Here is a 27,182-nt window from a genome sequence, read left to right as displayed (position 1 = left end):
GCTTTACTGCATCACACCTAATTACCATAGACTAGAAAAATCTCAATTCAAGTGTCACGCTGTTGCTTTTTTGCTCGTCATTGTAAACGTGGCTCTGTTACGCACGTACACAGAAAATGATTGGTTGTCTGTCACTTTATTGCTTGCTAGTGTGAATGTAGGATAATCATTCCCCGAGCACCACATAAATTCATTATTCATTCCAAGGAATGGTAATAAAGAGATCAATACACACAAAAAAACCTATTTTCTAAACCAGAAAACTGAGGCAGTGTAAATCCAGCTAACAAATTTGGCACTGCAACTTCATGCATCATAGAAAGAAAAGAGCATTGTATCAAAGTCCCAAAAAAGTCTCAAATCAAAACCTATTTAATGACTTAAAACCCCAAATCATATACACAGATGTCCTTGTCCTGAAGTTCGGGACATCTAATCTCACCTAAAGCTAACCATAAGTATCCAGAAGTCCAAGTGATAGGCTACAATAAAATCCATCTAACCTAACAAACATCATTTTATATAAATCATTTCATATAACGAACTCTTCAGAGGATTTATCAGGCCTACTGACTCAGTTTTTCTCTCTCTGACCCTTCTCTAAGTCTATAAATAGCCACTATGAGAAATATGCCAACCATATTTTTAGACATGAGCGTTTAACAAAGTGATATGATTCCCAAATGAGGATATTTTAGAGCAGTCAATTTCTTGGGTCAGATGAAAGAGTAGCCTGGTTTTGTGTCCTGTAGAAATCCTGACCAGGCCATTCGAATCATTCACGTTTAGGAATGCTTCAATACTGGTAATCAGGTATCGGTCCAATACCGTGCTTATTTACTCGTACTCAAGACCCAACATCCGATACGTGATGAAAGCTTAGTGTACGTTATTGCACTATTGAACACCACATATTTCTTGATTAATGATGGCAATCGAAGCAAAGCAGACTGCAAACTTTACTCTTTGAAAATATCAAGAGGAGTAACTACAGCATCTTCTTACAATACAAGTAACATGATGAAACACCTTATTGCGTTGAAACAGTATTTTTACGTGTGCAGATGAGTATCAGTGAGCATGGCCGTTTAAAATAAGTACCACCAATTGTGCGCACACGTGATTGTGGAGCAGTGAAGCGAGTGTGCAGAGAAACTGTCGCAGTGACAGAGAGCACTTCAGTTCAGCGAGCACTGAGACACGCACACTCACGAGTCAAAGTGTAATTCACTGCACTTTGTGCTCATTTTAATGACCACGATCGCTGATAGTGATCTGCATGCTCACGTCAACCACCCTCGCTCTCTATGGTTAACCGCCATAAAATCTCAGCATGCCCCAACCTCCAGCAGCCAAAATAAACAGAGCTAAATAGAATCGTCCATGATGCCCCTGATTGCGTAATACTAAGTAGGTTACTCATCTCAGTATTGACAAGGACTGAAAAAAAAACATGTACTCTGTCTGGGGAAAAAAAATGTATTGATGCATCCCTATTTGTGCATGCAAAAATACAGGTCTAAACCAGATCTTGGAACACAAAGAAGAGGGTCATATTTATTTGGCATCTCAGAATAAATACTTTTCTCAAAATATAAATGATATACAGGGCTGAGGAAGCTCATACGGTAACCTTCCGTGCTAGTAAAGGTTCCAATCGCAGTACAGCCAGGAAGCCCCTTTGAATTGACCCTTAACTCTGCTGTGCTAAAAATGGCTGCCAAATAAATAAATAAATATAATTATAGCAAAAATAAAGTTTTATAAGATAACGAGCTGGGGAAACCCAGGAAGAGCTCTGAAGCTTTGGGACCTGAATAATATTATTATGGCACAAAGAAAGCAACATAATTAGTTCAATATTTGGCACTAGTAGTTACATTCTGCTTATGATTCCTGCATAATTTGCCTTAGTATAAAGCAACACGTTTGGGTTCACGTCATCTAAAACAAGACTCGGAAATATACAGACATATTAAATTAACCAGTGAAACCTATTGAAATTTACTTCTAATGAAAACCTGGGCAGATTGCACAAATTAGTTGCTAATAAAAATAATCATATTAAAAATACAGAGCTATATTTACTGCATAATTAAAAGTTCCCCTGACCTAATGTACAATCAAATTCACCTGGCGCTAAAACTTCATTGTAAAAGTGCACTGGCTTTGTATATATGTAATAGATTAAGCTCTGGCCAAGCTGTTAGCTTTGCATTTAAATACAAACACATGGAAGACGTAAAAATTCAACCACAAATCACTGAGGAAATATGATCTTGGTTAAGAAACCGATTCTCTATGGTATATGGTCTTTATAACCAGCATATATGTAGCAAGTGCAGGAAAAAGAACGAACACAAATTCTTACACTTTGTGTGATTATCTCATACTTAATAAACTCTTATATATATGTACACATATATGTTACAAATCTTGGGATTTACACCCCAGTTATTTAGTGAAGTAAGGAAGTAAGGCAGAAACGCATTGCTAGGGACACATAGACCTTTAAACACACAGAGGATGTGCAGCCACTGAACACGGGGTCACCCGCCTCCTCAACACAATCAGCCAATCAGAGAAAAGACAAAAGGCAAAGTTTGGAAAGCAAAAAGGAAAGGAAGAGGAAAGCACAAAAGAAAGCAATAATTAAATACAAGAAACTGAAGAAATGAAATTGAAAAGTAGGATTGCATGAGTAGGAGGTAAAATAAAGAACCAACCAAAAAATTAATAAAAACAAACAAACAAACAGCTTGTAATGGGGGCAAAAAAGAGAAGGTAAAAGGAAAGAAAGAAAGAAAGAAAGAAAGAAAGAAAAACTGAAAGTGGAAGCAAAAACGCAAAAAGTGCATACAAGAAAGTAAATAAGAAAATAGGGAAAATAAGCAAGCAAGCAAGCAAACAAAAACAAACAAAAGAACAAACCAACAAATAAACAAATAAATACTGGCAATGCAAACAAAAAAGGAAGAAAGTTAGAAAGAAAGAAAGCAAGAAAGCAAGCAAGAAAGAATAGCAAGAGATAAAATAAAGAAAAAGAAGTAAATATGAGGAAGGAAAGAAAGAAATAAAAAAGAAGAAAGAAAGAGAAAGGTATGTAGGAAGTAAGAGGAAAAAATAGAGGAAAAAGAAAGAGAAAGAAAGAAAGAAGGAAAGAAGGAAAGAAAGAAGGAAAGAAAGAAAGAAAGGTATGTAGGAAGTGAGTAAGAGAAACAATAGAGGAAAAGGAAAAAGAGTGTGTGCGAAAGAAAGAAAGAAAGAAAGAAAGAATGAAAGAAAGAAAGAAATGGAGGAAAAGGAAAAGGAATGTGTGCAAAGTATAAGAAAGAAGGAACAAGGAAAGAAAGCTATCAAAAGCAAGCTATTATAGGAGAGAAATAAAAAATCCTCAGCATCAGAACAAAATGACAGAGCAAGGGGAAAAACAGAAGAAAGAAAGTAAAAAGAAAGGAGAGAACTAGAGAGAAAAAGAAGAAGAGCTGGGGCAGAGTTGTGGCTCAGCTGCAGCGGAGTTTGGCCAGCAGGTAGGCGACGCTGAGGAAGAGCCAGACGATGAGCAGGTTGGGGGTGAGAGCGAGCAGAGGCAGAGAGTACAGCAGACTGGGCTCTAGCCTCAACTCCCGCACAGGCAACACGCCGCTCAGGTTCTTCTGCGTCACGCCCTCACGGGTACCAACGCTGCAGCCAGGGGGTGGGGGGTAGAGGGGAGGGGCCGTGTTCACGGGCACAGGAAGTTTTTGAATGAAATAACCGCAGCGGGACCGACATTGATGAAGATGAATGACAAAATCAGATATGGATTCAAAATCATGAATAATCAGAAATGTAAAAAAAAAAAAAAAAAAATGATTGTAAGGTACAAAGGGATAAAGCAAATCAGGAAATATTAAAGAGAAAAAAAAAGAGAACAAAAACAGAAACAAAGGCACATAACAAAACAAAAAAAAACATGATGCAGAGAAACAGGATGGAGAGAGAGAGAGAAAGCGAAGAAGAGTAAATTAAGAACAATGTTCTGCTTCATCAGTTTGTACACTCTCAGAGATAAAGGTACAAAACTGTACTTTTCCTTGTTGCTGAGTTGGTACTATTAAGGTTACAGCTTTTACACGTTTAGTCTTTTATACATTTATACGTTTAAACCCTTTACAATTAATTTAGGGTATATAATTTGACCTTAAAGTCCCCATGATATGACATCTTAGCTATGCTTTGATTCCATATGTTGTCAGAGTCACATCATATTGAACTGCTTGACTGACTTACACAACAGCCAATACAGATATGCCACACAAAATCTAAGGAATCTAAACAAACCTGACAGTAGCGTAGTGAGCTAGCTACACATGGAGAATGCAAAGAGTTTAATAAGAAAGGGATAACACACGACAGACAGTGCTGTTATACAAAAATAATGCACGCCAGGGGGTGGTGTGATGCAGCACAACACGCAAGCGGAGTGCCGCTACCCCCTAAAGTGCATTAAGTTTGCAGAACAGTATGGTTTTGGAGTGTGTTATTCTGCTTATACCACAGTAATGTGCCAACTATTAAAGTTTAATTTATTGATGTATAAAACATCATGCATTTTAACCTTTTATAGTTAGATTTAATGTTCCGAGAGACAAGTTAGTTCCTGTTCTCACCTATGTCATAGCTGCGATAATCATTCATTTCCTCTCCAGCCTCTCTGTCTCTAACGTAAACTCCTATGTCCTGAAGGACGTTCTGAGCTGGGAAATTTAGACTGTTATAAAGCGCTGACAACCGAGACTCCTTCCATAAATGTTAAATAACTGTCTCCTAAAAAGCGTTACCACATCAATGATTATAGGTTTTAATTTCTTAAACAGCACGTTATTAATCTGCTTATTATTAATCTTAGACTATGTGGAGCGCATGTCGTACAAGTCCCTATGTATGAGCTGTTACTATAGAAACAAGAACATATTAGAACGAGCGCATTAATATTAACCTATTGTTCATGTTACAGCTGGAACTACTGTCCGAGCCTCTGACTAATCTAATTAGAGAACTCAACCATGCCGTGGCATAAGAGACTTTTACTTAATGTTGGAGAGCCCTTGGGTGTGTATAAGGATCGATTTGCATTCGAAATAAGTCTAAGGAAGCAATATTGAAGTGAACATTTAAGAGCCCCAAGTTTGTAAACCAATATGTCACCATTTTCCAAATGAATTCTTTTTCCCCCCTCAACCAAACAATAGTTGGAAAAGGGAGTAGTGTGTGAGAAGACATACCATGTTTAGTGCTAATGAGCTACTACTGTAGAGTAAGACCCACCTCTGGGGGCGGGACATATAGCACTTAAATGTATGATCATGAAATTTTGCCTAGATATGAATAATCAAAGAAGTGACACACTATAAATTTAGAAAGAGAATATCTTTAAACTATTTTTTTCAGATATAGTATCATATATCTGTAGTATCGTATATAGTGCAGTTAAAAAAAGCTCTGATTTTGGTTTCAAGGGCACTTTAAGGACCACTAATGTATCGCTAAAGCTTTAAAGCTAATTAAAGCTAGACCACACACACCTTCACAAGAAAAAGATGAATACTTAAAGGTACTAAAGATGTCCCCTTGATGGTACCACCCCAGCAACAAAGAATAGTACAGTTTGGTACTTTTATTTCTGAGAGCGTACAATGAAAGGCCCAATTAGGAGACAACATTTCCTGTATGTTATTTAAACAGCTTCAGGCCGTGCAAGCTAGAGCATGCAACAGTTCCACGTTGCCAGTGCAGCCAAAAAACACACAACATTCCTCTTTTCGTCCACTGCAGTTGCACGATCATGTAACATGACCCAATAACCAAAAAAAGTGCAGCTACAGAGCCGCCCAGGAGTTTAGGGCTATGGAGGAGTAGAGGGAGTGTGTGGAGTGTGTGTTTTCCCATGCGCTAGAGCAAAACACACTCACACGCAACTATGCTCTTTGTGCAAAGCCACTTTATGCAATACTGATCACCAGGTGAGATAGGCAGCCTACATGACTTATATAACATAACAATCCCGTTTCTTGTCTCCTTGCTCTGAAATCCATGCCGATTTAAAATCACACTGATTTCGCTACACTTCAGAGAGGATCCAAGAAGGGGATAAGGGGTAGGTAGGGTAGATGATTTGAGATGAAGCCATTCCACCTATACATGCTAAATTAAATGTTAGTTGTCCTTTCTAACTTTCTGTTCATTACACCGAAGTGATTTCTTTTATTTATTGGCTCAGCTTCTGCTTTTTATCTGTTCAAGCAAAGAGCAAGAGGGTGGATCAGTAGGGATGGAGAGGCAGGGTAAGATAGCTGGTGGAGATAATGCTTGTCACTGGACCAAAAAAAGGCAACAACAACAAAGACAACAGCAGCAGCAGGAGCAAAATTCAGAAGCAGAAACACACAGGCATAACGGTGCTTCAGGAAAAAGATGACGAGGTGTTCAAGACTGCTAATTTTACAGGAAGAAAGAACTAGATGAAGAATAAGAAAGACATACAGCAGGGTCTAAAAGTCTGAACCTACTTTATTCTTTATTAAAAATAGGGTTGACTATTTTAACTTTAGTTAAAATATCATTATATAAAAGATATACATATATATATATATATATATATATATATATATATATATATATATATATATATACACATATATACACATATATACATATATATACATATATATACATATATACGTTTTGACACTCAAATCAGGGATGAACAAATTCATTAGCTATTCCACCGGGCTAGTGAAAGCTCTACTGTGCTGCTTTCTCATCTTATGGTTGAGTGACTAGACTGAAAATTGGTAGTTAACGTAATGTAATAATGTATGGCAAACCTAACTAGCTAGTTAAGTGCTTTAATACAGAAGCAAACAAGCATGGGGAGAGGACGACTGTGTAGACATATCCTTCTCCTCTCCTGATAAAGTTGCACACATGAGGCAGCACATCGTGTTTGCAAACTTGCTGTGATGTTGGTGAACCTGAGTATGAGATGTGGTGTTCTGTCCTCGCATCTCAAATAAAGTATTACTGGCTTGCATCTTTATTTTCTCTCCATATGTTTCACTGCAAGGTGACGTGTTGTGCCACTGTGCCAGAAGAGTTACATAACTTTGTCTGATTGTCTGATGTCTGATTTACATGTCTCTGATACTGCACCAATGGTACACATATTGCTAACTAATTAAACTGATGGAAGTGGACTCAGACTTTTTGATCCTCCTGTATCTTGTAAGACTCATGTGCCTGGCACTGAACCAGTACTGAGACAAAGTAGGCTGTTTATTTTTTTTTTAAATTTTTTTTTTTTGGACAGGCACTATTGGTGGCGCCATACCTCCGCATGCAGTCGAGCGCCTGAGTGAAGACCTGCGGCGCCATGCCATGCTCGTGCTGCAGGATGAGACACTGCTCCAGTGTGACAGACATGGCCGTGCGGTCCTTCGCACTCTTACAGCTTGTAAAACGTACGCCGTTTAGCCGCCGGCAGATCTGAACCCGGAAAGGAAAGAATGAATTACACCAGATATAATACAGTGTAATATAGCAAAGTCAGCACAGGCTTGGATTAGACACATACGTTTATGCCTGGATTATGCTTGTTAGAGCATTACCAATTTTGTTGGTGTCAAATGATAAATCACAAACACAGAGTTTGCTTTTACACTAATGACATACAGAATTAATGATACATTTGGACGCACTCAGCAATGTATCTACATAATAATTCTGATAAAACAGAAGTACTGTTGTTGGGTACTAGTTCAGCCTGAAATAAGGCTGTACATGTAATATAGCATAGGACAGTATGGCAAGTCAGCAATATTTATTAAAAAAACAAAATAAAACCAAAAAACGATGTCTTGCACAAACTTGACTATTTTTTTTATAGTAGATTAAGCACGATACTTTTCAATTTCTTAATTACATCATACAAAATGCTTTCTTAGCATATCCTAACTCGTAATAAAGATGAGTTTAGACACAGGCTCAGCTATCGTACTGTACGCCTGAAGCAGTTGGCTTGCTCAAGATCCCAACAGGGAGTGATTAGCAGGTCTGGGATTGTAAAGAGCTAGTTATTTAGAAATGTGACAAATGTGTAGTAATTCCAAACAACAATACAAACGGGAGACATACTAAAAAAAAAAACATGAGGTGTTATCTACCTCTGCAGCCTGCCAGAGGATGTCAACGTTCTTGTTTTTCCTGGCATGAACATTCTGACCAAGGAAGCGCAAGAGCTCAGGAAGACACGTCTGACTACGGGAACGAGGGAGGCCTAGGAGGAAGAAAAACAGAAGAGAGAGACAGATCAATGAGATTACTGTTAGAATTAAATGTCACATTTTGACACCACTGTTCATAATATTTAAATAGACAGGCTTGAAAACATGGCTAAGTCAGACGAGGTCATGCCTGCATTACATCTTGAAAATCTGTAACCATTTGTTAATGTTAATTATATTTTTTAAAGTGCAAGCAAACTGGGGGAGGACAGAAAAGAACACGTGGTGACTCACAGTCATCTGGTAACACCTCCTTGAACTGTTCATAGTAGGAATTCAGACGCCCCAGACTCTCAGAATTAATGATCTCCTGCAAGGACGTGTCCCCAAACCTGGACACACAGCAAAGTTATGAGTTCTGAATCCTTACACGAGTTGTACAGAGAAATCTAAAAGGTGTGTTTAATTAATAGTAAATAACAGTGTTGACACATTGCAGTAAATGTTAATAATGTAATTATAGGTACTGGTATTAAAAGAACTCACTTCTCAGCTAGCGTTTGCTGCTCGTTGATGCCGACATTGAAGTGAACGGGCTGTACGCGCAGCAGCATGCCGTTCTGAATTTCCCGTGGCAGCGCATCGAACATGGTCCCTGGCAGTGGAATGCGCACGTTAAAGCCGTCGCGGTTCCCCGTGATCACAGGCAGCATGTCCGGAGAGGACATTGACATAGCCTGAGTCACCTTAAAAGTTACGTTCCGTAAGTCCATGATCCCCACACTCATGTCCTCAAGCATGGCTAGTTCCTCTCCTACAAAGCACACACATACATCTTACTAGCATAGAGCTGAGCAGTGGATATATATGGGATTTGCAGTGGTTACCTGGCAACCCTGGGAGGTAAACTCACAACCTTCCAGCCATATGTATTCAACCATTAGAATCAACATGTTTAGCTTCATATTAACAGGCTTAGCTGCACTGCTTTAGACTTAGGTAAGATATAGATCATCTGGACATGTATGTATATGTATATACAGTATGAGTGTATACAGAACACACATAACAACGGTCAAGATGCTCTGTGTGTTTACCGTAGGTACTCAGTAGACTTTCAAACTGTGCAAGCAGACCAATGGTGTATAGCTGCCTCAGGAAGCCGTCATCACGGAGACAATTCCTCAGTTTAATAATAAAGCCACAGATAAGAGCAGTAAGCTAGAGAGAGAGAAGGAGGAAACAAAGAAGCGTATATTACATCATCTATCTCACAACCTGTGTCAATTTATTTCACACCATTTTAACCATAAAGAACCTTAGGATCCCATTTTATTCACTAATTCTAGTGTGCAAACACTCATCAGCTCTTCACCTTTAAACAAAGGCTTGCCCTTGTATCAGCTAGCATTAACATACCGAACTAGCTGGTTATACATGCTGCTTGTCTGTTGCATTATCTAGCTAAGAAGATTTGTTAAATTTAACCATGGAAACAATGTCTGGTAATCTACAATGACAAATGTGTCATAAAAACGAAAAAAAGGTAAAAAGACGGACAATTTAGTCTGTCTGCCATGATAATTTTATTTTAAGGTTAATTCTATTACAAACTAATGTCTTCACTAAGAAAGATACTTGCTGCTTTTACAATACCCCTGCACTATGAAAGCATGGTTTGTGCTGCACTTTTCCTCCAGTGAACACAAATCTCACTGCTGCAAGGGTTCAAGGACATGCCCCAAACCAAACAAGGCACACTTCGTAGTGTACCTAAATAGTAATGAGACCAGGTGTCATGACATACTATTTAGTATGACAGTATGCACTTTGGGATGAAGCCTCATGATTTATGGTAGCTCAGTGTTACAGGAGTGTTATGAGAATAAATTACCTTTATTGTGCACATTAATGTGGCTGTCACAGTTACTGAGTAGCAAATAAAAGAGCAAAACCTCTCAACAATAGCTTATCTTTGAGCCAGCCATTTAGCTTTCACGTAGCTGCCTGATCAAGAAGCAGTGCCTGTGCATCATGACCTGCCTCAATCTAATGGCACTTCTGTGGTATCATAAGCAGTACATAATCCACAGAATAAACTCGTCAACTAGCATTAGCCAGCCAGCTAAAATATAAGGTCTGGTTGAAGGGAAATGACTTGCTCTGCTGTAAACTCCCAACATGTACTGGAAGACTTTTGAGGTTAATTATCAGAGTCTTCTGACTAATCCGGGAGGGTTAGCAATGTTATATAGTGTCATACGGGACTCTTTCACTCTCTCAGTCCAGTTTGCTTTGTTCATACTCTCTTACACTCTCTAGCTTCTGATTGGCTGCAGCTCCTGCCAGTCACTATGTAATCAGACCTTTTTTGTGCCTGAAGTTGGGGCTTGATGACGTTTAACGTATCTGAGCTAGTGGATGACCTAGGTATACAAATTTCCCTTTAAATCTGACCTCCCTTAAATCTTACCTCACACAGTACTGACTGCGAATTATTATTCCACATGTGTCAGGGCAGCTCATATCAGCTAACTAAAGAATTTTTCCGCTAAGGTGTTAAACCCATTGCGTCTGATCTGCTAATTATACAGGATAATATGATATATGGAAACTTTTAGCCACAGAACTAGCATGCTACTTTATCTAGCTATAGCTAAGGTTTGTGAAAAACAAATCATGTCCTTGGATATTTGGACAGCAATTTCTTTAACAGTGGCTTACCCTGAGAATATGACAATACAAACAGAAACTGTGATACTGAATTCATGCTTGTTTTGATCTGTAAGAAAAGCAAGCTAGTTTACTAACAGTTAACTAGCCGGCTAGCGAGATTACAGATTCCATATATTCATGTATATATGTTCTTCGTTCCCAGCATTCTTAGTTAGGATAATAGTGTAGAGATATTCCTAGGCCATTTTAGTAGTTTCTTTGGTTTTAGAAAACGTTAAACAAATGATTAGACTGTTGATTATTTTTAACTATATTTCACTACATGCCTGGTGTTTGTGTGTTGATGTTTGCGTTTACTCACTGTCTGGCAGAAGACCACGTCTCGGCGGTACTGCACACTGAGGTCCATGGCGATAGTCGGTGCTCGGTCTTGCATTAGCAGGAACACCATTGATTTTTTTGCCTTGTCGCTCATCATTGCCACGCACTCCGTTAGCGTCGTTAGCAGGGGATACAGTGCCTCACTCCACTCACCTGACACATGCAAGTCCACACACAGACAATTCAACTACAGAGCAGTATTATTCACTATGAAGCAGTAACTCAATATATATTAGTACTCAATATATAACATATTGGCTTAATTTCTACTGCTACAGGACAACATAAAAAACCAGACAACATAAAGCACAGGGAAATTATGGAAAAACGACTCTTTCGTAAACATTTAGCATAAGCACATCAGCGATAAGGGGGTCATATGGGGTTTTTGGGGCTCTTACCTGGGTAACTCTCCTCCCTGCTGCTACTGCCATCTAGAGGGGCAACATGCACAGTTAGGAAGCACAACCAGCACATACAGTCTGGCCTTGCCAAGCTCACACAGACAAACACACACACACACACACACACACACACACACAAACACTGTGGCTCAATATGGCTATAGACATAACCTATTGTAACCTGATATAAATATGATGGATCTTCTTACAACACTGTGATTCTCTACTCTTTCACCACATCCGATTTCATCCGACCACACACACTCAGGCCTTGTGACACTGGGCTGTTAGTTATCCCTATCCAAAAGGCTTACATTTTGGATCATCTTAATTTTAAGACTTTTAAATCTGACCTTCCTTTTCAATAATTTCAAATTTCCCACCTACTTTATATGCTATGGATGTATGTGTGTCGGTTTCTGTTTACTACTACTAACTGGCTATTATAAGTTGATTATTGTTATAATTATTTGTTTTTCCCAGTATGCTCTGTGTCTGAGTCATGCCAGCCCTCTAGCTGGCACACATTAAACAGAGATGCAGCAACACAAAGAAACCCCCAGAGTGTGGGCCAGCCAGCAAGCCAATCACCGAGAGAGCTGCTGGTCACATGAGTATACAAGCTCAGATGAAAGACAGAAATCTCCAGAAGAGCTGAGAAATGACACGCCGACAAAAACAAAACATGACTCAGTCGCATGAACATTTACATGTTTACATTTAACATTTTCGCATTTGGCACATATCAAGACGCAGACACAGACACAGACAAGATCACGGACTGTCTAACTGCAACAGCGTCGTGAGAAAGCTGGATGATTATAAAATAGACAGAGTGATGAGGTAAAGATATATATTAAAAAAGCTTGTGCAAAAATAACAACTAATGACAAACTTGGGCAATAAGCCTGTTGCTATGGCAGCATGCACCCTGATGAGCAGGAGGGAAGAAGGGAAGTGAAATGAAACATGAGTGTGTCTGTGTGTGAGAGAAGAGCTGAGCAGCAGCATAACTAAGGTCACACGTGTGGTGTAATTTTACTGCCAGAGGTAAAGATCATGAGCAGGATTCGTTCAGATTTCACACCGAATTTTTTTTTTTTTTTTTTTTTGCTCTCATAAAAACATACACTTGCACATGATCAAATTCATACACAAATCCACTATTTTTCCAATTTCCACTCAGACTAATCCTTTTAGCATTCACACATTCAGTTAACACCCTCAAAAGTCATTTTCAACTGGAGAAGCTGTTACTACTTTCCTACATTCTCATTGCTGGGGAAACTGAAGAGAACCCCCTACCACTCTAACGGCACATTGGTCACACCAGGCAGTTATAACACTGGCAGACATTAATAAGTAAGGAATAAACACAACATGCAGTTACAGGAAAATAATCAATGCTGTTTTTTTTTATGAAGCCCTCTGCATTGGACCTAGGGCATTGTTACCACCTTGAAGTTGATTCTTCTCTAGTAACAGCACATCCTGAATTAGACCACAGCGAATGAACACTAACAATTATTTATTAATTATACCATAGCCTGGTTAAATTCTCGAATCTGTCAGAACGTGTGCATAATTTTCGCATAACCGCACAGTTATATATACACGTTTCTATAGTAACAGCTCATTCACAGGGATTTGTACAGTGGATGCTCCACATAATCTGGGACTTAAAAAAACAAAAAACAAAAACAACAACAACAACAACAAAAAAAAAACACTGTTTAACCAAGAAAAAGAAAAAAAACGCACAGTGGGGTCCAAAACTGAGACCACACTTTAAAATCTGGGATTTGTTTTTTCATTTAAAATTGGAAATAAACAGAAGGTTTTATAATATTGAAATATTTAAAGCAAAGAAAGTAAATGTTCAATATCTTGAATATTGAATATTCAAGATTCTGCACTATTTCTAGGTTCCTATTTAAATGTAAGCAAATTTGTGATATTGTCCATGTTAACTGCTTTGTACAAAAGGTCAGATTTTCCTCATGTCTAATCTCTTCTACTGAAGCATGTGTTCAGGCGACACTCTGATGGATTTGATCTGAAATGGATCATAAGGTTTGGCACAAACTTGTGGAGTCCATGCCAGCTCGAGTGCACACTGTCACTAAAGCACAAAGGCGACATACTAAATACTAAGAAACTCTGAAATTCATTTCAAATACTTTTTTATACTTTTCACTCAAGTTGATGTCAATTGTATAATTTGTAATGAAAATTGTTGCATTAAATTAGAAAAGAATAGAAGCAAAATAGAAGCATTTTCACTAGTGCTCTCAGACTTTTGGATGTCACTGTATAATCATTGATGTGGTGAAGTTTTTTTTTTGCTAGGAGACATTTATTTAACGCTTACAGAAGGAGTCTCGAGTGTCAGTGCTTTGCAAACTTTTCCAGCATGGGAAAATCTTCAGGACTTTCTGGTTTCTCTGAGAAATTACAATCGAAAACTGCATTTTTGAGAAAGAGAGAGGAAGTAAAAAAGGAGATGCTGGTGAGGGAACTAACCACACTGATGATCCACAGCATTAAATCTGGCAATAAACTGTTAAAAGGCACGACGTGCAGTTCATTAATGAATTAAACATTGTTATTATTGACAAACACACACCAGACTGTGCGGTTATACAAAGATAACTTTGTATAACTTCGGGGTGGTAACGGCTCCAGTGTGGATTATTTTCGTATAACCACATGGTCTGTTGTGTGTTATTCCTCATTTAATGAATAACAGATCATAGTTTTTTTTTTTCTGTTTATAGTTACGTGTAATGTTGTGGAGCATCCATGAAATAAGTTATTTCTTGTTAGCACTTATGTTATGACAGCTATAAACAGTCATTCCTTCACTATCCTCTCTGCAATGTTCTCTGTCCTGAAGACTTTCCCATGTCTGAAAACGTAAAGTGACTTTCTTACTTTTTACGACAATCAATTTTGTGAGATCCTTGTAATTTGAAGTGTTTTGGCTTTGCTGCTTGGAAACAATAAAGAACTCTTTAAATTTTCTCTCTATGTTTCTCTCCCTCTCTGTCTGTCTCTCTGGCTAGCAGGCTAATCACCTCTACCATTTAAAACCTATGGACGTAGTGCCAATTTAAACATTTTTGACCTATTCTTATTGCTCGGAAAATATTCGTTTACCGTAACAACCGAGTGTGTCTAGACGAAAATCAGAATGTGAGCAGAATCAATTTGATCATGTATACAAATGAGAAAAGAGCTAATTTACATCAGTGCAGTGAAATATTTACGTGCTTTCATTTTAAAGATGTACAAAGCAAATCATCTGAGCAGGATATATTTGAGTGTGCATGTTTGCTCTTGTATGAAAGCAAAAGAAATGACTCAGTTCTAAAGAAATCCTGATCATGAATTCAACTACTGTGCTCATGACCTTTGATAAAACACCACAGAGAGGCCTTATAATGAAAGAAAGAAAGAAAGTGTGTGAGTGGGCCACCTACAGGCTTGAGTTTCTGTATTAAGGGGACATGCAGGGATCAGTGCAGGCAGTGATGATGGGGATGAAGGTGAGGGTGGTGATGAAGATGAAGAAGGCTGCTCCTGTGAAACTGGTGATGGACACTCATTCGTGCAGACTGGGTTGATCCAGAACGCTTGACACCTCTCGTTACCTTTCTTAGGAACAGCGCTCTGTTGGTCCGCCTGGAACATGTCCTCGCTGCTGCTGCTGCGCAATCGTTCTCTCTGCAAGAGCTTATCCACCCGCTGGATGATGCACTCCAGACTCTTATCCACATTCACCCACACCTTCTCCTGAGAGCCAGAGAACAGTACAGAGGATATTTGGTTTATATCCTTGTCATATCACGGTAAACTGAGCTTAATTACTGCTACAGCTGTCATCACTCAACTTCAGTAATACACACATAATCGCAAGTGCATCCACAAGCTCAAACACACCATATTTCAGCCAAGTATTAGTCTACATAAAGAAATTCAAACTGACTCCAACCACCTACAATCCCTACCGGACCTGAGACTCAAACCCACAACCTTTGGGCTAGAAGTCCGACTCCCCTGTATAGAGCAGAATCTCAGGTTTCATTTCCTGATATTTGCAAACAGATGTGTTTAACAACTTAGAACATGGCACCTTTTGTTCGAACTCTGATCAAAAATAGGAAAAATATTGACTGACGGGTGTTTCTTGTTGAACATTTGTTAGACTGAATATTTAAACAAATAATAGCTCTGAATGTCTACACTTGGTTTGTGCCCTGGGTTTCACCTGTGAAGACTGCATTTGTTTTTTAAAAAGGATATACCAACATGATGATCAGACAGCTGTCTATGAGAGAAAAACAAGCCATTTTTAGGCTGAGAAAAGAAGGAAAATTGATCAGAGCCATTGCACAAGCATTGGGCATAGCCAATACAACAATTTGTAGTATTCTGAAAAAGAACGAATTCACTGGTGTACTAACAACCAGACATCGAACAGGTCGGCCAAGAAAAACAACAGCAGTTGATGACAGAAACATTGTGAGAGCTGTGTACAAAAAACCAAAAACAACGACATCAACAACCTCCACATGGCATGAGTAAAGGTATCACAAGCAACTGTACGAAGAAGACCTTATATAGAGGCCATACCACAAGATGCAAACCCATCATCAGCAGCAAGAATTGGAAGGCCAGATTGGAATTCAAGTCAAGTCAAGTCAAGTCAATTCACAAAGAAATACAGAAATAAGACACAAAAGTTCTGGAGCCAAGATTAACCAAAGTGATGGAAAGGCCAAAGGGTGGAAAAAGAAAGAATCTGCTCATGATCCAAAACATACAAGCTCATCGGTCAAGCATGGTGGAGGTAGTGTCATGGCTTGTGCCTGCATGGCTGCTTCTGGAACAGGCTCACTAATCTTTATTGATGGTGTAACTGATGATGGTAGCAGCAGAATGAATTCAGACGTCTACAGAGGCATTCTGTCTGCCAATTTACAGAGAAATGCATCCAATCTAATTGGGAGAAAATTTATCATGCAGCAAGACAATGACCCAAAACACACTGCCAACACAACAAAGGACTTCATTAGGGGGAAAAAGTGGAAGGTTTTAGACTGGCCAAGTCAATCACCAGACCCTAACCCAATTGAGCATGCATTTCACCTCCTGAAGAGGAGACTGAAGGGAGAAACCCCCAAAACAAATGACAACTGAAAGAAGCTGTGGTACACGCCTGGAAAAGCATCACAAAAGAAGAATGCAACAGTTTGGCGATGTCAGTGGGTTGCCGGCTTGATGTCGTTATTGCAAACAAGAGATATGCAAGCAAATATTAAGTGCTATTTACTTTTAGACTATCTGTTCCAATACTTCCAAAGGTGCCATGTTCTAAGTTTAACGCATCAAGATGTAAATAACAAGAAATGAAAGATGAAATTCTGATCCATCATCTCATATTCATCTTTTGATCACAAGCCCAAATATCTTCAGTATATAGAAAAAAACAGAAGAATTGACCTTGCCGTTCCAATTCTTTTGGAGGGGACTGTATATAGCTTCTAAAGCTAACTAGTAAAACACAAATTAAATAACGCTCTTACCAATGTGAAAATTGGTTGTTTAATTTGTTACTCACCAGATGCATCAATGATCTCTGCTACTTCCTTCCAAGCTTTATTTTACTTTGTAATGTTACTACACACAATTAATGATAAGTCGTATATGATGAGATCAAATGAAACCACATTTATAGGTTTTGCTTCCATTTTTTTTGAGCATCACACAATAAATGGGAACCATTTGCAGGTAGGAACTAAAGTTGTCAGTGGGGATTTGAAGAACTGTCCCACCACACGTGCCGTAGGATTGGTCCAAGGAATCATTCGAGCCAATCATTTAGATTTGTTACTTTACTGAATTTGCATAGAATTGAGAAAATTTCAGTTCAAATGCTTTTTATTTCATTGTTGTAGTAATGACAGCTTGGAAACTGAACCACACAATACATAACACACTTCAGGCATAGATTTCTAGAAATGGACAAAATGCAATCCCTAAATTCCCACAGTTTGGCATCAGTAGTGCTCTTACCCACTCCTCTTCGTGCCAGTCGGCATGCAGGGATGAGCGGTTGTTGCTCCACTTGGCTAGCAGTGTGTCCTGGTCATTGCGTAGCACCACATGCTCCGAGTCGGCTGACGGTGAGTTCTTGGATGCGATGTACTCCGGCCTGGCGGCGTTTAAGGCCTGCACAGCCGATGCGAGTAGCTTACAGTCACACACTGTCACAAGCTGCCGTGTCTGCAAGAGGGAAAGATTTAGAGCTATAAAACATTCTAAAAAGCATGAGCCTCAAACACATGCACCCATTCTGCATTCACATGTATTACTGATATTATAGCAAAAGAAGAAAAAGCTTAAGAGCGCCCCACAGGCTGTTCACTTTTACAGTCTGTGACATGTTGCCTATACGCAAATATTTTATTACAGACTTCTTGAGAAAATAACCACTAAACCACATGCTAGTTCTTGATAAACGATCATGATTACGACATTAACTGAAAAATTTTAAAGCAATATTATCTGAAGTGTGTCTATGTACTTGCCCACCTTGTCTGCCAGTATTGTGAGTGTTCTCTCCAGGCCATTGGCAGAGCGCTCCTTGGCGGCGCGGGAGAGGCGCTCGGCGTAGTAGCTGACCTGAGTCTTCAGAGTGTTGATGTGTGAGATGATCTCTTTGGCGCGGATGATGTCCTGAGGGATGTACATGATGGACTGGGAGCTGCTCAGAGAACTGCTGCATGGACACAAAAGGTTACACCCATTACAGTCATTACAGAGTTGTATGACTAGACAATTCCCAAACATCTGTTAGACAACATTTCACAATATTATTAGCAAGTACACTTCAGATTCATCATTGTCATTCTATTTATATAATCTCAGAAGTGTGTGATTGTTGCAAACAATTAAATGTGGAAGTCATGACATATGGCAAAGCTGAATCTTGAATGCCAGGATTCCAACAAGTAAAAATGCAGTTCACATTCCAATTTACATTAAGTCATTTTGCAGGCACTTGTATCCAAACAAGCGAGGCCAGAATCCAGTCTAAGCACAGAGCTGTTGAGGGTTAAGGGTCTTGCTGAAGGGCTTAACAGTGTATCCTAGGATGTCCTAGTATTTAGCTAACCTTTTATCTCTAATCTTCCAACTCTAACCCACTAGCTTGATCCCTCTAGCCCTAATGCACTAATGTCTCTCTCTCACCCTCTAGTCCTAACCCTCCAACTCTAACCCACTAGCGCTAACCCTCTAGCCCTAACCCACTGCCCCTAAACATCTAGCCATATCCCACTAGCCCTAACCCTCTAGCCCTAACCCTTTAAAGCTATCCCATTAGTCCTAACTCTGTCTCTAACCCATCAGTCCTGAGCCACTAGCTTGATCCCTCTAGCCCTAACAAAGTAGTAGTGGGTCTGTGACTTTTTAATTTAGTTAAAGTGGTCCTGAAATACAATTACGCCTAAATAATATCATCTTGAACCTAATGTGTTCTGTCAGTGGAAAGTTATAAAATACAAAGCTCCCTGGTGTCAATAAAGAATTTCCAAGACAATTACTGTACATATTTGCATAATGAGCCTAATATCGAAATAGTTTAATTACGATCATAAAATTCATCTGTGCTGAGAAGGTGCATGAAATTTATTCATATTTTTACATTTAAGAAACATTTGAGAACCCCTGTCCTAAACCATAATTACATGATATAAGAATACTGGCACATGTTTAAAATGCACACACCATTTTAAATTTCAAAAACGAAATTTACACAATTTCCTTGTTACCCCAAATGTAATCAGCCAAAACATGTTTGATGTCCAAAGCTGTAGCGGCTTGTGACTACAGACTGTGGTGAGGCAGGACGAGATTAATAACAACATAACCTCAAACAAACTGAAGTTGAGAGGTTATCACACTTGACTTAGCCTACAGCTACTATCTAGTGAATTTTTTGAGTAACCCTATGAAAGCAAGCTGAGATTCAAAAACAACATACAGCCATCCAGAGTACAGTCTAGCAGCTTGTACTGAGCGGTTTAAGACTTCCCTTTGTTCAATACACCAAGTGTGTTTGCCATGCTTCTGCAAAATTTCCAGCCCAACTACATCCCAAAAGACATGAAACTAGACCAAAAAACCCAAGCATTGGAAAAGGGAGACACTTTTTTTTTAGACATATCCCCCATTTTTCTGCCAGTTTGTTCTTGCCTATTTCCATCTACTAGCCAACATTTCCCTGGCAAACAACAAATACCAATCAGGGAGGGTGGGGCAAAACAAAAAGTGAACTCATTAGTCATTAACTGTGTGTCCTCTGCTTCTCAATGACCTGAGCATGGAGCAGTGAGAATCCTGCCCCAATTGACTTTTATTAGCACTTGTTGCATTTCCTATTTTTGACTACTAAGTGTAATAATAACTCTATGAAGCTTAGCAGGGCAGTGAAAACACTGCCTCATAACTACACACCATCTAGAAAGGTGACCAAATCAGTGGAATATCAGCGTCTATCTGTCAAATAGCAACATCTGTTTAAATCACTGTTCATTCAAAAGAGGTAATTAGAATTTCAACGGAATTTAAAATGTATGGATTTGTGAATGTGAACTTTATGAAGGTTAACGCTTGTTGAGCGGCTGATACATATGGTGGGGGTCTGTCACTCCTGCCCACATGGATGAGCCGCCACTGGTCCAAAGTTTCCTTCTGTGGTCTTATCGATGAACTGGTAGAAGCAAACTAAAAGCTAAACTTGTTTGTTAGCACTATTATCCTTGTAACGCCGAAGCCAAACTAAAGACACCAAACATGTCTTAACTGATGTAAATTTCATTTTTGGCCAAACTATTCCTTTAATAACACACATACAGATAATGACAGTGCGTAGAAATCAGACAGTGACGTATTGAAATGCATTTTTGAGTGTAATCGGCTTGTGTCCCTTCCCATAGTGCAGTGGGGTGATGAGGGTTCAGTGATGCAGCCGTTTTCTGAAAAAATGTCTTACTGGTTAGCTTTATGAGACGTTCTGCTCTTCAAAGGTCATAAATGTTGTAATATTTGCATTTTATACGTGTCTTATAAGACATCAGGAACAAACACAGAACAGAGACGAGTATGTCTGTGTGTATGGGGTACTGATCACACACGCGCACACACCTACTGTAACACGCCCACACTTATGAGATGGATCCATGGGAAAAATCACGCACAGACACAGAGTAGGGTCTAAAACTTCCAAAGAACTGTTTTTGCTTCATCAGTTATAAAAAACAAATAGAAAAAATTACTAAGCCTGTTTCTGTTTAAAAAAAGAGACAAACATTACTTACAATTGTACGTCATTACGTCAGTTTTTAGTCAATAAGAACATTTATTGATTAATATTGATAAATTAGTTTTTCATAACTGATCAAATAAAAAAGGTCCTTGAGAGTAGATTCAGAGTTTTGGACAATATTTAAAAAAAAAAAAAATCACAAAAACAAAAAGTGGGGGAAAAACTTCAACTTAAAATAAACTCACCATTCCTCCTCATAAATGCTGATTGGAAAACAAAAAGGCAATTAAAGAACAAGAAATAAATGACAAAGGAAAAGATCAGCATCACTACAAATGAGTAATTTCACTCTTGCAAACAAGAGCTTATGAAAGCATCATCGAGAAAAAAAAAATGACACTGATTAAGAGCTATGATGCAGAGCTAAAGAAAATGGGAATAATCAGCATGCAGTAATACAGAATGTAACAGCAAGTACATAATGAAATGATCCTCAGGCAGGATGTTCACTTAAAGTGAGCAATTACAGCTGCAAATATAAAGGGGTTTCTGTGGAGAATGATAATCTTATTTAATAATTAACCTTAAATCAGTTGCACAAAAGAGCAAAGCTGTGATTTTAGAGCGCTGGTGTGTGTGTGTGTGAGCATGTGAGCTGCTGAAATGTGCTGAGCTCGACGCACAACAACGCTGAGTGGGCAGTTATAGATGCTGTGTTGCACAGCCTCTTACCAAGCAGAGTACACACGCATTTCTGCTTTTCTCTCAGATCCACACACACACACACACACACACACTCCCTTGGAAATGATGGGCATGAAAATGTCTTATCTCATCAAGCTTAGTGCTGTTATGCTGGCAAAAGGAGGTAACTAGGACTGTGTATTTCCCTCTTTCAAATGATACGATACACAACAGGAATCCACTGTTTCATGGTCATTCTACAACATTAACTGCAACTATAAACTGACAAAAAATATGACATGACATTCATTTGATGTCCCACCTATGGGCAGTGAGAACACGTGTGAAACAGCTTTGTGGATTGTCTACTGTTTTCCAGCTCTGGAAGAAATTCAAGCTGTTTCTCTTGTGAGCGTGGTCTCTCTGGCGCTTTCTCTTTCTCACACACAAACACTTACAAAGGCGAGGGTGTGTACTATGAATTTTCAATTTTCAATATAACAGTAATTATTTATTTATTTATTCATTCATTCATTATTTTTAATATTTTCCTTCTTGATTCAAAAGGGACCTTGTCTTGTAAATCCAAGCCAATTCACACACTGTTGGACCAAACCCCTAGAGGTTACACAAAGTGCTAAATGCTGGGGGGCCAATAATTGTGACACATTGTTTTGTCTGGAAAAAAAAGAAGAAAAAAAAAAAAAAAAATATATATATATATATATATATATATATATATATATATATATATATATATATATATATATATATATATTTAGGGTTTGTTCTTAGAATAAACTTTATTTCTGTCATATTTTCAGTGTGTGATGAAGCTAATTGACAGCAAAGACATTTTTTAAATTTTTTTATTTTTTACCCATCTTTACCAAGGGTGCAAATAATTATTGAGTTCACTGTACACCCATCTCTCTCACACACACACGAACCCTAACACCGTGCTAACACATACACACCCTTTCCTACTCCTGTTCTTTATATACACACACATGCATACCCAAACACACACACACACGAACCCTAACACCGTGCTAACACATGCACACCCTTTCCTACTCCTGTTCTTTATATACACACACAAGCATACCCAAACACACACACACAAACACACACACACACACACAGAGCTCTTCTATTCCAGGCCAGACTTCGATCACTGTCACTTACTGTTTCTTGGCCTCCTCAAATTTCTGGATGAGTTTACGCAGGCCGCTGTTCTTAAAACCCTGACAGTGAGCTGCTGGAGCGCCGATCGTCACCACATCGTATGTGTGATCTACACACACATACACACAACGTTATACACGAGCACAAACACATACCAGAACATCCAGAACACACTTAATAAACACAAGCTAAAGTATCTTACATAATGCAGATAGATAACGACTAACTGAAACACACACACACATGAACACACAACTCAATGTGTTTATGTTCTACATTATATATCAGCCAGTGGAGTGAAACAGATAGCTAGCGCCTCGCCCAGTGTAGGCCAGTGTTTTCAGGGGGCTGCGTCCTAAAAAGGAAATGTGTGTGTGTGCGTGTGTGTGTGAAACAGAGAGAGAGGCCATCATTCAAACTTGGCATCTTGAGAGGATGTGATAGTATGTGTGTGTGCACGTGTGTGTGCACGTGTGTGTGCACGTGTGTGTGCACGTGTGTGTGTGTCTAAAGCATAAACAGTAATATATGGTGATGTGTGTACTACTGTTTCCCCTGAGTGTGAACACTTTTAGCACTAAAGCCTCAAGAGAAACTGTCAAGACAGGGTGTGTGGGTGTGTGTGTGTGTGTAAGCGCACAGTTCATTGTGCAAATAAACCAGAGACAATTAAGTGATGAGAAGAAAGGGGGGAAGAAAGAGAAAGACAGAAAATGAAAACTTTTTTTTTAACCTTGATTTAGTTTATATCTTTTGTCCATGGTTTTATTGGCAGTGTGTGTGTCTGTTTGAATCGTCTTCTTTAATTAGCAGTTCTATTCATTATATTTTGTTGATGTATTTTGTTGATGTATTCTTACTCTGTTACTTACAGTTCAACTTTAGAAATGAACAAACCTCTAAATAAACGAGACTGTAAGCTACAGAGAATTTCTGTGAAAATCTGTGTTTGAACCATCATTTTGTCTGTTTTGGGTTTCTCTGCATTCAAGCAGATAGGAGCCAGGTCTTATACGACTGGAAAGAAGTGCCTGGGAGTGTTGCCAAGTGGACAGACTTTAGTAGAAGGGCTCTGGCAGAAGGGGAAGTGAGGAGGAGATCAGAGACGAGCGAGGTGGTGTCTCACCAAACCCAGAGTCGTCCTGCACTCTCATCCTCTGCACGTGGAGGTTAGTGGACATGAACTCCAACTTCCTGTCGGCTTTGAGGTTGCTTGCTTTGAATGAAGGGCCTGAAAGAAAGAGAGAGAGGCAGACAGAGTTAGAGAGAAAAAAAAAGAATAAAAATACACTCCAGATTAAAGGCACCCTTCAAAAGATGGGGAAACTAGTGAAGTGTAGTGACGTGAGGCCAAGTATGGTGACCCATACTCATATTTCCTCCGAGTGTGTGTGTAAACAAGTGAGAAATTTGCACAAACCTAGTTTCAAAATCAACTTTAGACGCAAACCTGTTGGAAAGGGTTGCACTAAAGAAGCTGTTCCTGACAGCATCCCATACTCCTGAAGCAACTGGAATCAAATACTGGGGTTAAATGAAACCAAAATCAAATTTTCACCCATGAACACCATCACCATCAACGAAAAAAAAAAGAGTGCATACAAGAAAGCCCTAAATCCACTGTAAAAGATGAAGATGGACCATGAATACTGCTGAGTACCAGAATATTTTAGGTTGAGGTTCTTGACAAGCTGACCCCAAAATCAATACAGAAATGCTTGCAGGAGCTCAACATCTTTATTTGGAAATGGCCAAGAGGTTCAGTCTCCAGATCTGCACGGACTGAACTAAAGATGCCACTCCACATGCACAAACCAAACAATGTACAGAAGTTTGAAAGGTTTTGCATAGAGCAGTGGACCATTTCTAACCATATTAGAAATTACAGGAAGTTCAGATATTCTCTTGAGGGAAGATTTCACTAGATGTTAATAATAGGGATGCCAAAAAATTTGAAACTTGTATTTTGTCGAACCTAAGTAAACTTTATCACACACTCGGAGGAAAGTGCTGTCTGCCCTCTTCCGCATACAAATGGCAGCTCACAGATGCCAACAATTGGCTAGTGTTTGTGTGTGTGTGTTTGTGTGTGTGTTTGTGTGTGTGATTCTGTGTAAATGTGTCTGTGTGATTCAAACTTGCAGTCTCATAATGATAGTGCTCATAATGACGTTTAAACTCAAAATATTGTTCGCTGCACATATTCATTTCGGCATATATTTTGTCAGAGGTGCCAATAATTTTGGAGTTGACGGTGAACATAATTATGTGTTGCATCCTTGTTTACAGTTACTCCACACACCCTTGTAGTCCTGCAGGTGTTTCAGCGTCTCCTGATAGGTGAGAATAACGCTCTGGTACTGTGTTACGATCTGCCGCCGGAGATTCTCCCAACATGGTGATAATTCCCCCAACTCTTCCAGCTCACATACTCTGTGGACACACACACACACACACACACACACACACACACACACACACACACACACACACACACAAAAATGTCATTAGCTATTTTTTTCCCTTGGTATTCAATATTGTGTCTATGTGAGTGTGTGCATACAGTCATGTGTCAGTGTTTACTTCTAAAGGAAACCTTCATCCCGAAACACTTTAAATATATTTATATTGAAAATATATATTATATTTTATTTGGGATGAGCTTAGCGATTCTGTTGCTAATTTGTGTGCCGCACTGACATCACATTGCTAGAGCAGTTGTAATGGTGTTTACTAGGTGAAAAACCTGATCTCAAACATAAGTGATAATGGTCAATTCAAAAGAGCAAGACCTTCTTTCCTCACTTGTCATTTTCCAGCGACGGTGAATGTCGTATTAATGGGAAATCTAAACGCACAGCAAACACTGGACTCGACATTCCAGAATGCAATACGACAAAATTGTGCTGAGTTATGCCAGAGACTCGGCTTAGCTAGTTAGAGATATACGAGATGACACGTGGGATGGCGTTGATGCTGAGCGTGGATGTTAGCATGAAAGGTGAAAGAGCTGGACTAAGGACTAAAGCGCTGCTGCATCACTCTCTTTAGGCAGAGATGAAGTGAGGGCTAATGCTGCGTTTGAGGCGACTTGTAATTCCCTGCCTACAACTGGTAAACACCCCCTCAACTTGAAATTTCAACTTGTCTACTTGGGGTAGCCTTCTCAAACACCAGTTCCTTCCCTGTTTTAGGAGAAACTTCATATCAACATGGCCGCTCGCACTGTGAACAGTGTAAATGCTCCTCTGATTTTAAATTAGTTTGTAGCAGTATTGGCTTTAGAGTAATTAATATACAGATAAAGGTTAAATCTATAACACTGACCATACTAATCTACAGTAAGTACTATTTGAGAAGGCAATCATCAACATTAGAGTTATCACTAACGCTAGCTGGCTAGCTTGTTGCTAACGCTACACGCTATTGTCCGCTGTTGTTGCTGTACTGCAATTTCAGTTCAAATGGTGCATGAATGTTTGAAGTTCACTATAGTAGAACAGTTCACTATAGTAGAACAGAATGGTTAAAGTAGCTTTTTAGGAGCTTTACATGCAAAATAGAGAAAATAAAAGACACGCTTTCATGGAAGCGTCCATTCCCACATGTCAAGGTTGAGAAATGACTTCATTACAACTTGTAAATTACCACTGACAGGGCACCATGAACGCAGCATAAATCCCACTGGCGCCACCATCAGTAGCTGTCGAATGGCATTGTGGGTAATGTAGAAACTCAATTTCCTGTTCATTATAAAGATAAATATGTCATTCAGGGTGGAATCTTCTCTTATTGTGCTTTAACACAGTTTACATTGTAATAATCAATCTTTTCTTTTTTTTTTCAAGATCAACATACTGTACGTCATCACTTCCAGTGCGATGTAAACATTTATTTGCAATCTTCTTTTAAAATCATTTTAGGTTTTTAACATATGGTTAACATAACCAGCTAGTGAACCAAAATGAGCAAGACACATACAGATGTGTGACAAATTAAAGGAAAAAAAAACCCACACACTGGTTCTGTTATACTGTGAGAAGCATTTTGCTGGTATGGTTTGCCCACATCCACAAGGCATGAGGCCTCAGCGAATGGTATCATCATATGCTATGGCCTTCACACTCAGGAGGTCTCAAAAGCCAAATGAACACCTAGTGGGGGTTTTGAGCAGACGTGTTAGACAATGCTCTCCATCCCCATCATCTAAACAGCAGCTGATGGAATATGTTTTGGAAGAAAAGTGTTCAT

General features: G+C 39.0%; 1 protein-coding gene across 6 annotated transcripts in view; it reads right to left on the bottom strand.

Moving 5' to 3' along the window:
• The window catches only part of inpp4ab (inositol polyphosphate-4-phosphatase type I Ab), a 70,229-nt gene that overhangs the window by 4,507 nt on the left and 38,540 nt on the right, over positions 1–27,182 (bottom strand). For 2 of the 6 annotated variants that reach the window (XM_026933195.3, XM_053229377.1), the window contains 15 exons: positions 25,234–25,364; positions 24,058–24,162; positions 22,932–23,040; positions 21,305–21,322; positions 18,323–18,509; positions 17,804–18,013; positions 15,208–15,520; positions 11,723–11,755; positions 11,302–11,474; positions 9,362–9,485; positions 8,811–9,078; positions 8,559–8,656; positions 8,205–8,317; positions 7,373–7,527; positions 3,272–3,684 (listed from right to left, as the gene is read on the bottom strand). In XM_026933195.3, coding sequence (XP_026788996.2) covers positions 3,504–3,684; positions 7,373–7,527; positions 8,205–8,317; positions 8,559–8,656; positions 8,811–9,078; positions 9,362–9,485; positions 11,302–11,474; positions 11,723–11,755; positions 15,208–15,520; positions 17,804–18,013; positions 18,323–18,509; positions 21,305–21,322; positions 22,932–23,040; positions 24,058–24,162; positions 25,234–25,364 — 2,218 coding nt within the window. In that variant the 3' untranslated portion in view covers positions 3,272–3,503. Of the gene's footprint in view, positions 1–3,271; positions 3,685–7,372; positions 7,528–8,204; positions 8,318–8,558; positions 8,657–8,810; positions 9,079–9,361; positions 9,486–11,301; positions 11,475–11,722; positions 11,756–15,207; positions 15,521–17,803; positions 18,014–18,322; positions 18,510–21,304; positions 21,323–22,931; positions 23,041–24,057; positions 24,163–25,233; positions 25,365–27,182 lie in introns of those variants that run through there. The other 4 variants (XM_053229372.1, XM_053229384.1, XM_053229392.1 and 1 more) reach the window with 4 other exon arrangements.

Source organism: Pangasianodon hypophthalmus, chromosome 2 (genome assembly GCF_027358585.1).
Source record: "Pangasianodon hypophthalmus isolate fPanHyp1 chromosome 2, fPanHyp1.pri, whole genome shotgun sequence".
In the NCBI taxonomy this organism is placed as follows: Eukaryota; Metazoa; Chordata; class Actinopteri; order Siluriformes; family Pangasiidae; genus Pangasianodon; species Pangasianodon hypophthalmus.
Note: the sequence above shows the minus strand (reverse complement) of the source record. Positions and strands in the feature narration are given on the sequence as shown.